Source organism: Neltuma alba, unplaced genomic scaffold (genome assembly GCF_004799145.2).
Source record: "Neltuma alba isolate B1F8T4 unplaced genomic scaffold, ASM479914v2 tig00013120_pilon, whole genome shotgun sequence".
NCBI classification, from domain to species: Eukaryota; Viridiplantae; Streptophyta; class Magnoliopsida; order Fabales; family Fabaceae; genus Neltuma; species Neltuma alba.
This window is the reverse complement of record NW_021637442.1, coordinates 302779-315896: the sequence shown is the minus strand read 5'-3', so window position 1 is coordinate 315896 and position 13118 is coordinate 302779. Positions and strand designations below refer to the sequence as shown.

The 13118-nt window shown below is 34.4% G+C and overlaps 1 protein-coding gene and 1 long non-coding RNA gene across 3 annotated transcripts; both read left to right on the top strand.

Moving 5' to 3' along the window:
* The first annotated feature begins 4256 nt into the window (after nucleotides 1-4256).
* On the top strand, nucleotides 4257-5561 carry LOC114734602 (uncharacterized). Of its 2 annotated transcripts, none has more exons than XR_003739182.1 (3): nucleotides 4257-4283; nucleotides 5220-5277; nucleotides 5527-5561. It is a non-coding gene; the product is annotated as an uncharacterized LOC114734602 (long non-coding RNA). The 2 variants fall into 2 exon arrangements; XR_003739183.1 differs by having other exon boundaries at nucleotides 4263-4288.
* Nucleotides 5562-6571: 1010 nt separating this feature from the next.
* Nucleotides 6572-12461, top strand: LOC114734644 (membrane-associated progesterone-binding protein 4). The gene is made up of 8 exons (XM_028922282.1): nucleotides 6572-6760; nucleotides 6968-7044; nucleotides 7359-7430; nucleotides 7730-7767; nucleotides 8361-8404; nucleotides 10398-10444; nucleotides 11022-11196; nucleotides 12059-12461. Exons 1-8 carry the CDS (start codon nucleotides 6662-6664, stop codon nucleotides 12230-12232), a joined length of 726 nt encoding a protein of 241 aa, XP_028778115.1. The 5' UTR covers nucleotides 6572-6661; the 3' UTR covers nucleotides 12233-12461.
* The last annotated feature ends 657 nt before the right edge of the window (nucleotides 12462-13118 follow it).

Genomic DNA, 13118 nt, shown 5'->3' with positions numbered 1-13118 from the left:
TCATACCGGACCATGGGTTCCCTTTCCTTGGAATATGGAAAGGTGTCATGTCCCTTGGGCTGACCCTTGATCCGGCCAAAGGAAGGGTGATACCGAGGGCCCTAAGAATGTTAATGCCAACCACTGGGCGCCAAGTGGCGACTATACCACGTGGTATAAATAATCAGACCTCCCACAACTACATTTCAGCACAACCAACACAGCACAATCCAACCATCCAATTCCACATAATTTTATATCTATAAAGTATTCTCAGATTCAATAATCAAATTTGTTCAACATCAATAAGATATTCATAAGATGAAATAATTCATGCCCACTTAACTAATAAATTTAACGAAACATAACTCTTGATATAGATATATAAATTACTTTTCATACAAAAATCACCATAACACATATTGATAACATTTATAATATCAACACATGCTTATAATCACATCAACAAGCATACAAGGTAAATTAGAAAGTGGTTACCTCAAGTTCTTGACACAAGAACTAAAAGTAGGAGGATTCAAGACCCAAGAGCCCAAACCAAGCTCACTCTACAATAATAAATTGATAAACATATATTAATATAAAAAGACTAATTAATATAGTATTAGAATAGTTTATTAACTAAATCCCCATAATTGGCTTACTTTAAAAAAAATTATCTTTAGGAAAAATAATAATTCATCTATTCTTCCAAGTGACAATTTCTAGTACTTCCCAACTCTATTTCTCTCATTCACATTATTAATAAGAATAATCCTTTCAAATCATCTAAAAATCTCCAAAAAGTGCTTACTTTAACTCTTAGAAAAATAATCATGTACCATCTATGCCTCCAATCATTATTACAATCCTATTCCCTTCTTCCATTAATCATTTCCCATTCATTAGAATCAATAACTTATAATATTTTTCTCAATTTACTCCAAACACCCAACTTCCACTAATTAAAGTCTCACCAAGAATCATCAACATTACTATTTCAACAACAATCCTCAAAGTTTAAGTATTGGATCCTCAATGTAACCTCAAATGAACCCAACTAAGAGATAAATTTTGAAATTAATATCATCATTAACACAAATCACAATTTCCCAACCAAACCCTAACTTATATTGTCTCAAATCAACCATCCAACTAAAATCTGAGTCATAAGACTTTTATTCTAACCACATAAGCTCCATTAATATCCTAATACTAAATTAGAAACCTTAAAAATTAAAAATCTAACAAGTCCTAGGCTTTATTTTCAGCCATAAATTTACAGAAATGAAAAAGAAAAAGTTAAATAAAAATAGTAGGATAAAAATAGCTTACCTAAATATCTTATATGTATCCAAGTAGAGCCCTTCCTTTCTCACACACTCAAACTACCTCTCACGCCCACTCATTATCGCGGCTGCGGCGAGGACATGGACCAGAGGAGCGACACGAAGGAGAAAGGGGCGGGGGAAAGCATTTGAAAGTAGGGGTACACGTGACCCCCACTTGAAATGCAATTTTTTTTTTTATTAAAAGAGGGCCACGGCCCAACAGGGGCTTACACCCCCCTTCTTCCCGCTGGTAGTGGGTGGCCCACGTGCCACCCACTTGCCTTTTTATTATTTATATATATATTTTAATTTTTTTAAAATAATAATAATAATTTTTTTCATTTATTTTTTTTATATAACTTATATGTATATCATCGAAATTATGATTTACAATTTATTCAATAAACTTTAATATTAAATATTATAAATTAATTTCATCCATATAACCAAAATCCTATAATAAGATAAAGGAAAAAAAAATGGAATGTTACAGGCTGACCCTAATAAAATGGGGTATTTTTGAATTTCAGCCCTGTAGGACTAACTCGTTTTCCCAGGTCTATCTCCAACCGCTACTCCAACTACCATCGTGTTAGATACCAACTCGTCCACAGCCACAATAGTGCTAATTGCATCTTTTGAGAAGATGACACCAAACACACCAGCATCTCGCCCTCTCCAAAAATCTCATGGCAGTCGCCAGTGAAACTATCAGCAGTAGGCTAACATAACCACTCTCACCCCTCTTGTCCTCTATTATTGAAACGACTCCTCTTCTTTATTACCCTTGTCACTAGGAAAGTATTCAGCTTCAAACTTCGGCTATGGTAACTGACAATTTTTTTCAACAAGGAGGTAGACTAGTAACCCACCCATCCCAGTGGGTTAATCCCAAGTTATCCCGGGCTAGGATGGTTCACACGGGGTCACAAAAATTCCAAGTTAGAGGCTTGACCAGACCGCCCATGTGACTGGGTCATTGGTTCAGGTTTTAGTACAATGTTAAAAACAGAAGTCACAAATATACAAATAAATGGTAAATTTTTCCAGCAAAAAAAGAAGAAGATAAGTTGTAAATTTTTTTTACAAATTTGTAAATATAAAAAATTTACTTGGAAATTATTAGAAATTAAAAAAACTAATATTTTAATAAGATATTAATAAAATAAATATAATATTTTTAATTACCAGCAGGATGATCTGATAGTCACTAGATATTCCATGTTTACATTCCATATTTGTTTCTTGATTGTTTTTGTTGATTTGCTGTTTGCTGTGCTGTGAGCCTGTTAGTGTACTGGTGGGAAGGAAAACATATTTTTTCTTCTCCAAAACAAACCACGAATTTTATTTTCCCGCGCTTATTTGTTGGAAGTGTTTTTTTTAAAAAAAAAATTTCCGGGTTTTGGCTCCATATATAGGAACAGGGATTTATTATCGTAATCTTTCTTAAACTTATAACTTTTTTTCAGATTCTTCTATTAATTACACATATTGAAGAATTTATATTAAATAATAATTCTAATTCAAATAATAAAAATGGTATTTAGATAAATTAGCACAATTTTTTAAATAATTAGTTTTCTTAATTTCTATAAATTATTTATCTGCACCCATATTTAAGATTGGAGCAAGTATATTTTCCGCCAAAAAATTAAAACAATTATATACATAATTACATTTACTATGAAAAGAAAAATGAGTTTTATTCTATTTTTTTCATTTTCACTAGACACAGATTTTTTTTTATTGAAGATAATTTTTTCGGAGACACTAATTTAGCAATGTGAGTTATGAAGGAAACTAAAGAAGAGACATGGGCATCAAAGTGGGCCAGACCAGACGATTGGAGGCCCGTGGTGGAGGGATGGACTTTTAGATGGGCCTCCAGCCTGTAAAGAAATCTCCGCTCTCTGAATTGGGGGATGATGTAGATATTATAAAAAAGATATTTATTATATCTTTTTTTTTCCATATTTTTGAATGAAAGAATATTTTTTGTCACAAAAAAAGAATTTAACTTAGTTTTCAGTTAGACAATAATTTTTTATTTAGATTTAATTAATGTTATTTCTAACCGCAAGGTAAAATGATTCCTATATACATATTTACTAAAGATACCACGAGTTCTAAATTTTTAGATAAAAAAATGTGATCCTTTTTAGGAGATAATATAATATAATTATTATAAAAAAACAATCCATTAAAAATTTCATTTTACACATTTTATTTAAACATGTTTTAACCTTTCCACCAAGAAACGCTCTATTTGTGCCGCCCGGCTCTTATGTAAAACTAGGGCTGCACAATAGATAGATCAAACCAGACCAGAGTCTAATCTGAAATTTGGTTTGATTTTTGGTCGAGTTGGGTTTGACAGTTTGTGGTTTGGTCTAATCTAGTGATGACTCGAGATAGGGTTAGACTAGACTTAGTCCACCAGGCTGGTCCAGGCAATCCAAGTTTTCAATTTTTTTAAATAAACAATAAAAAATACTTATAATCATATAAAACTTATCCTAAAATATTAAGAATTCATTATAAATACATAAAAAGCTCTAAAAACATTAAAAAAAATTAAAGGTAATATCTAAATTACAAATTATTAAAAAATAAAAAATTTACCTAGATTGGACTGGATCAGTCCAAGTAGTCTGATCACTTCATTCGAAACTCAGTCTAACCTGACTAACCAGTCTGATATAATCTAGTCTAATTTTATTATATAATTTATTTAGACTGAAATGGATTAAACCGGACCATTTCGAGCTGCATTCGGATTTTGCACACCCCACAGTAAAACCCTAATCACAACGGTCAAATCGAACTGCCGATTTTGGGGCGCGCGTGACCCCAAGATCGTCAAACGACTACAAATAGCTCTCTTCCCTCAGACCTTCCGCGCCAAGACGGATTCCGATCTCTATAGCCTTCACTAGTTAATGGATAGCTGCACTGCTTGAGGGCTTCAGTCAGGTTTGGTGAAAGCAAAGAAAATTTTGTCGAGTCCAGTCCACCGACTGCTTCTTGTATTTCTTTTCTACAGTTCCGGCAGAATGACCTGTCGCTCTTTTCTTTTTCTTTTTTTCGCTTTGATTTTATTGCATTTTTGTTTCAGCATTTTGTTTTATCTTAATATCTTTTCTACCTGACTTCGGATGTTTCTGTGGTTTTTCTGTTAATCTTCTTGCATCATATTTTGATTCAACGATGCACTAGTATTAAGGCTCTGTATAAACTTAATTATCAGTGACCTAATGCAAGGTGCAAAGATAAATGCTGGGGTCCGCTTTGCAGCCTTAACTTAAACATGTTTTGGTTGCCAGTATCACCCATAAATTTCTATCGAGTTAGGTTCTAAACCTGAAAGTGAATCAGTAGGGTTAGTTTTTCAACACATTAAGTTTCATCTCTCTCTAATAGAACACTTTTTTTAATGGAAATAGAATACTTAACAGAAAGCAAGTGGTTTAGCATTATGAATAGACTGAGGGTGCAGACAGTATATGCTTTTGCATGCTGGATGCGAGAGAGAAGAAACGGAAATAAAAGAAACTTTTTGCATGAGATTTTCATTTTTATGATTTTTTTAAATTTCTACTTAAAATGATATGAATAAAACTGAAGTCTGACGATGATCACACTTTTTAATCTATAAAACAACAATGGTTTAGATGTATAGCTATTTAGAAGAATTAGAATGACACAATCTCCGCTATCCTGAACAAAATTTTATCATTCTATAATGCAAAGGAATATAGTAACTCCCCCATGAAAATGATTTTTATTTTGTTGCTTCTCCTAGATGAAGTAACCTGAATTTTATCTTAGTTCCTGGTGTAAACTATAGGGCTTGTTTTATTGTTGTATTCTAATCGTATAAATGATTTTCTTTTCTTCATTTCTGTGTAGATTTTTTGTGGAATGCTTTCGACATTGGTGGTACCGTACCACTGCTTGCTACATACTCGTAAGCATGGCTTTACCTTTATATACTTATTTGCGTGTGTGGCCTCTCTCTGTCTATATATATATATATATATATGTATATTATTTTTTGTTTTTTGTTTTTGCCCTTAGCCTGTGGAATCGTCCTGGCTTATGTTTTTCGTCTTTCTTAATATATCTCTTTTCCTTTAATGTCTAAGTCCTTTTCTTCAGAAGAGAAGATCCTGATCTTTAGAAAAATGATCAATCAGTTCCCTCTTAAATATGACAGGTGATTGCTAAACTTGAGGCCCTGCTATTGGTCGGTACAGTGCTTCAAGGTTATTAAAGGTTTGGGCTAAATTGTTTTGCTTGTTTTATCTTCGGGGAAGCAGATCCGCTGCCGCCAAATCGAGTTGGAGCTGACAAGCTCTACTCTATCTCTCCTTACTCATTCCCTCTTCCCCCTTCGGCTTTTCCCTTATCTAGCTTCAGCAAAAAGTGAATAACCAGATAGAGCTTGAGCTCGAGCTCCATCTCTCCTCTCATTGCAAGTGGGACATCCTCCTCTTCTTGCCCTCATGGTTCGTCTCCTATGATCTTCTCAAGACTCCAATTTTAAACTCAATTTTTGAGTAATCTGACTCTGAATGAGTTTACTGTAATGGTTTGTTATTTTGCCATGAGTAATCTGAGTATTTGTTTTGGAGCAATCTATGGTTTGCTCTTTGCTGATTGCTAGTTCGAATGGTTCAGTGGTTTGCTCTTTGCTATTTATTTTTTATACTGGTTCAGTGGTTTTCTTTTCTTTTTTAAAACAAAAAAAGAAAAAAAAAATTATATTAATATGGTGGCTTGATGACGGGGATACATTTTTTATGGTGGGGATACAAAGACGAGAGATTGGGATTCCGGTTAAGAAAGTGAGAAGGAAGGGAGAGAAAATGAGTAGTCATTGCTTTAAAGAGAGAGAGATGAAGAAAAATTGAGATGGAAGAAAATGAAAGAGAGAGAAATGGTCGATGAAATTTCAAAATTTGAAACCGCTGTGATGTGATGTGATTGTGCAACAAGTACTGCGTTGTCTTGAGTAAGGCACACAACTCATTCACTTGAACAAGAATTGTGTTCACTATTATGGGCTGCCACAGTTCATTGAGCCATTACTGTTGCTATAAACCATGAAGGCAAAGGGGAGCTCCCATTTGTAACTGGCCCGGCTTACTTGTTATTGTGATTTATTAGTTATATTGATTAGACATAAAATTTATTTTCAGTCTCACAGATCCATTCTGTCTCATTTTCACAGGCCCTGCTAGCCAGCCTACTTTGTTGCGATCATATTCATAACATATGGGCCTAGGCTGTGCCTTTTGGTGTATGAAATTGCGCACTTTGCAAGGAATTTGTTCGGAGAAGTAGATTTCATGGTGGGGAAGATGGCAACGTTCCCTTTTCTGGGGATGACTGTTTTCGTTGCTCTTATTGCTTTTTTAACTTTTCACTTCAAATTCAACTCTGGACAGGTTAGTATGCAGAATTCCCGCGTCTTTGATTATTCTGTGTTACCAATAGAGTGTTGGCAAGGAATCCTTCTTCTTTTTCCAATGCTCGTGTCATTCGAAAATGTCGTTCATGTTTTCTTGATTATTTCTGACCTATTTAAGTGAAATCATTTTCTATCACTCAGTAGATTGAGTCAATGATTTTGACTCTGTGCTCTGTGTTTCTAGAGATTGTTCAGTCCTGAAGAACTTGCGTTGTACAATGGAACCGATGAAAGTTTGCCAATCCTTCTAGGAATTATCGGGTATTCTTCTATTTTCCTCTTTGCGTTGTTTGTGGGATGGTAATGGGTGCTGATATCAATATACCTTAAACAACGTCTGTCTGGAACTACTTGCATTGGTGAGCCGAAATATAGCATTCTTCATTAACTGTTGCTGTTTGCTTTTCCGTGTGCGTGCACACAGGATTGGTTGGGAATAGGTGGTTAATTGTAAGGTTGGGATTCCTGACCTGGCTTATTGATTTGTTGTTGAGAGTTGACTGTCGTTTGATTCTGTTGACTATTTTTTGAGTCCTATTTGTTGACTATGATGTTATATCTTCGATTTTGGATAGATCTGTGTTTGATGTAACAAAAGGAAAATCTCATTATGGTTCAGGAGGCGGATACAATCATTTTGCTGGAAGGTATGGTCGTTATCCTCTCCTAAAAACTTAAAGTACATGTTCTTGCTTATCTGATGTAAATAATTACATTTTTTTCTTAAAAAATAAGTCAATCCAAAAACTGAACTAGCAATGACAAGAAGCTTGTTAAGTTTAATAGGAATTGTTATTAGAGAAGCTTAGCAAGAGTCAATGAGACTCCAACGGAAATTTTAAGATTACTTAATCAATGTTAAGTTTGTTTAATGCTTATTTAGCTGTATGTTTTCATGCTGAATAAGTACTGATAGTTTTGCCTTCAAAATTTTCAATAAATTCAGGGACGCTTCTCGTGCATTTGTCTCTGGGAACTTCACAGGTAAATAACTAGATGCGCTGGTTTGATTTGATCTTTTGAATGAATGAATAATGCAACTCTTGAATTTAAGCAGAAGCATGAAACGTGAATGACTCTTCTTATGTTGTGTTGACTACCTGAAAGAGTATAGTTACTTCGTATAACAAGTTGCATTTAAATGCAATAAGACACTTTCTTTCTTCAGCTTTTATATTAGTATCTTGTTCCAGTTCACCATTCTTAATAATGGAAATTTTGTTTTGTATGATATGATCTTTTTCCCCTTTGGCTTTTCCTGAATTTACATTTTTGAATTTATTGATTTTCATTTTTATTTTTGAGATGAGGAAAACATCATAACATGAAGGAGGAAAATCACTGCTGCTAAATAACAAAGAACATACTATATGTCAACACTCCTTGAAAGGTGTGCATAAAGCATTAGAAATGCTTTTGCAACTATCTTTTATTGTGGTTTTGCTGTGTTGTTTGCAAATAGAACTTACCATTGCAGCACCAAGAAGCAATTTTTTTCTTTTGCCAAAACATTGTAGATGTCTAAGCGTTGCCCACTTTTGAAAGTTGTCTTAATTCTTTGCCACTTGCTTCTTCAGGAGAGGGACTCACAGACTCATTGCGTGGTTTATCTAGCACTGAGGTAGCTATTGATGGTTTATAGATTTCCTAATAATTTATGTTGTTGAAGTGTAGGTTTGTTAAAAATATGTCTTGTTAACTTGGCCGTGGTTCACATGAATCTTATTGTTGGTTATTTTAACACTTGTGATTTTTCTTTATTATGATTGCTTGACACTTTTCAGTGGCTCAAGAGGACACCCATGCAACCAATGCATGTCGGAGCGTTGTGTAAATAAAAGATAAAACCAGATTTACATGTTAATAGAATGGTTTGAGAGAATAGTGTGACATTTAGGTTCAAAGTAGTTTGAGCTTGTGTTAGTTGTTTCATCCTTGTACTTATTGTTCTTTCACCTTGAAAACCTTGCTGATGCCTCGTGCGTACCTAGGGATGTGATTCTGCCAAATCCTTCATGCGCCTTGTTTTAGTGACCAGGGGAACTATGGCTTCAAGGGTGTAGGTAGGGTTGAGTTGGTGGTCCATGAGAGTATGATGAGATTGTGCTGAGGCTAGTGATCATGTGATAGGATCCTCTTATGCAGAAACTTACCACAAGACCAAGAGTCAAAAATAAACAAGGGAACACTTGAGATTGATAGTGGTTTTACTGAATAACCAGGGAATAGGTGACTTTGCCATACTGATACATAAGCTATATAAGCGACAATAGAAGTGACGATTGCAAACTAACAAGGAAGAGAACAAGATACACAAACAGAACAAGATACAACACAATCGACTAATAGACTTGCCAAACTTTTGAGAGGTTGGCTCTCTCCACCCAAAGGGCCAAGACCACAATTCAATTTCTCCACACCCCCTCCTGAACCCAAAAGGAACGATTTATAGACCCCAAAAGTGAGTTTCACGAGCCCCAACTCATAGACTTTGACTACAGCTATCCTATAGCTACCCTACTCTCTATTTCTTTCTTCAGAATAGCAAGTCAAGCTTCTGCCCAGCGAAAAGTATTTTCCCCCTTTTTATGCATCTTACTAAGCATGATCCTCTTGTCATGGCGGTCCATCATTAACTTACAGGGTTTCTATTGGCAATTTCTTGTTTTTCTCCATAGTTTTGATGTGAGTTCTTGCCAGATATAATTTGATAGGATTCCACTACCTATTCTTACCCATAGTCGAAGGAGGAATAGAGGTAAGATGGAAAATAAGGAAGTTATGGGGTCAAATATGTCTATAATTGAAAACTGGGGAGTTATTTATATATGTTACCTTCTGCTTTGGGTTGGGGGGACATTGTAGTCAAAGGCAAAGATAAGATCGTATAAGTGGAACAAAGTTAGATTTAACATCCAACTCAGATGGTGGAAGGTTACTGCAATGGGTTTTGACGGATTAGGGTGTAAAATTACAACTTTTATAAGTTAGGCGGACTTTGCAATTGAAGGCAAGGACGAGGGCAAGTATATGGAATTTCCCCTTTTTGTTGCTTTAAAGAATAAAGCAAATAGAGCAAATGATGTGTGAAGCCTCGATACTAAGGGAGGCTTGTGTTTTATATAAATATATAATAGAGGAAAGATTGCATACCTATAGATAAAACAATTGTTGCGCTTCTGTAGTTTAACTAAACAAAGAAGAAAGGCAAACTTATGCTATATGCTGCCAATTATTATCTCTAATTTATTTCGTTATACCAAAACCCTTTGGGTTTGACGTGTAGAAATAGCTCCTGCATTCCGAATCTACTGCTGAAAGTTGATTTTAATTAAGTGAATAGGGGATGACAAATATTAAATTCCTGAATAGGAGATCTAATGCTGTCATTGACGACTTTGTCATAGGTTTAAGCTATTAGATGTGTGAACAAAAAGTTCTTGCCTTACTTCTATTTAGTGCTTTTTATACTATCATTTGTGGATTATTCCCTATGGCGCTCCAAATAAGACCTATTTTTTGTCTCGGTTCTGGAATCCACATTTAGACATGCATTGGCATTCATGCGATGATTCGGTATTCATTTGTATGATTTAATTATACCGTGCATACAGGTGAAGAGCATTGTTGAATGGAGGAACTTCTACTTTAAAACCTACAAGTGAGTCATATTTTCTACAATCAGCTATTTTGTTGAAGTTGCTAATGGAAGTTATTAAGATTACATCCATTATAGCAAGGCTTTTATGGCCATTTCAAGCTTTTCTTGTATTTATAGTATGATTTAGTCTTGTGTTCATCTTGAAGTTTTCTTTAAATTGACATTGATATGTTTTCGCTTTCTGCTAACTTATCTTCGCTTAAGCAAATTGAATATATCTGATGAGGTATCGTAGAGATTTCAGCGATTAGGAGAGAGGTAGGGGGAAGAAGAGAGAAGAGAGGAAGAATCAGCGACAAGAGAAGGAAGAAAATTCACTGAATATTTCATTCATCAACAATCAACAACAATAACAATAGATTGCCCCTGTTATATATAGACAGCCATCGTAACATAACTCTAATCACCCTAGCTATTTACCTAACTACGCTTAAGGCCTTATAGACTTAGCAAACCATTATTATTAAGCCCCTGTGGCTCATAGAATCAGTAAAACCACAATTGAACCCAGTATTTAATGTTCATGATTTATAACAATATCATACACTCACTTTTTTTTTTTGGGCCTGTTATGTAGGTATGTTGGTAAGGTTGTTGGTCGATACTATGATACCCAAGGGCATCCTACTAAATATTTGAAAGGTGTTGAAGCAAAGGCTGCTAGAGGCGCACAACTTTTGGAAAAGCAGAAGATCGAAGAGTCTAAACAACCTAGTTGTAATTCAAGATGGAGTCAAGATGAGGGTGGAGAGGTACTTTACATATTTCGTTAGTGCCTATATCTCTCTGCTTTGAAAAGGAGTCCAGAAGCAATATGATAGTTTATTAATTTTATTTCATTTTTAATTATAAACCTCTAAGTAATTCTGACTTTTTCAGCTGTAGTGGCATTAGTAGATATTAGCCATAATTTGGTTTCATGTATTTCTGCATTAATACTATAAGAATGAACTAGAAATTCCATATGGTAGCAGCCAATTATGCTGAGTTGTGCCCAGCCACGATTAAGTTGTATAAACATTTAAAATCCTGTCGCCACTTTTACAAAAAGGATTGTCGGAATATGTATTATATTTTCTTAGAGAGTTTTGGATCCTAATTCCGTATTGGAAATAATTAATCTGAGCTTTGAAAATGTTTTGATGGTGTTTGTTTGTACCGACCAGAAGTGAATTTGAGTGAAAAGGTGCTGAGAATATTCAACTTGCGGGAAGTCTCTGAATGCATCTAATAGTTGCTTTAATTATTAAATGACTTGTTTGTTTTGTAGTGAAATCTAATTGATCTTACTAGAAATCATTAGTTTCTTTAAATACTTGCTCACGCTTGTAATTGAAATGTTTTCAAACGTGAAAAACCCAATGATCTGTTTTTTTTTTCCACTAGAAATTCGGTATTAAACATTCTCTGGTAGATAATTTTTTTGGTTTATCCAGCCATCCTGTAATTGTATGCAAACATATGAAACGTTGGTTTGTGTGATAAGTCATATTATTATGACATGAATCGTCATTGGCTAATGTAAATTGATACTTCATTATACATCCCATTCATGTTTAGAAGAAAGTATACTTGAATCTACTCAGTTGTATAACAGATTGCACCTGTGATCAGGTATGGTGTGATGCCGGCTTCCCGAGGCTTGTTCAGAGGCCTCTTGAGATTGCTTTGACTGGAAAAATGAGTAAACGTTGTGCCTGCTTTGAAGAAAATCAACTGAGCCAAACAGGCTTAGAGGTGTATGCTGGCTGTGATTTTCATGCCAAAAGGTGCAAAGTCTTGAACTAACATATGATGATGATGATGATTATTATTATTATGGCCTTTCGTTTGGCCGGGACATAAAATTACTCATTGGTGGGTGTGATTTGTGGGATTTTGATTTGTATATTAAGAGATGAACATAGAAAATCAACTAGATCTAGTTTGATTCTTGTATAGAGCAACTCTGGATTGAGTTTGAAAACTTCTGTTTATTTTTAATATTAATGACCCAAAAAGAGAGATCAAGAGGAAATGACCAAAGACTAAAGTTAAAGAAATTGATCATATAAAGTAACAGTGTAATAAAATCTACTATAAGTTGATATATTGATTGATTTGGTCGCATTTAGTAGACAACTGAGTTGTGTTGGGATTTTGCAAGAAATATGACCTGAATTGTACCATTCATAGTTGAGAGGTTTGGTCGCAATTTTTTAATGGGTTCTAGATATATTCTTGTATTTTAAATATTTATTATTCATTTATTTGTTCCCAAGAGTTTGAGATACAGGAACATTTGTCCCCCCCCCCCCCCCAAAAAATGATTTGATAACTTGTCTAGCAATTTTGAGATATGCCATTTTTGGAAGTTTTTCAACTACATAGAATATACCACTTTCTTCGTTGAGACGTATTCATCAATACTTTATATACCACTCAGTTTTCAACATAAAACTCGATTAATTTAAACAATTAAAAAAATTAAATTATTTAATTATATTAGACGCTATATGAATGTTTTATTTGTATTATATTATATGTTTTTTCCCTTAGGCCCCGTCCCTGTTAAGCCTGCAACCACTAATATTGAACAAGAGTTTGAAACACATCTTCAATCAGTTATTGTTTACAATGACTACATACGGACATGCGTTTTACTTTATCCCTAAATGGGCTGCCTTTTAATGCT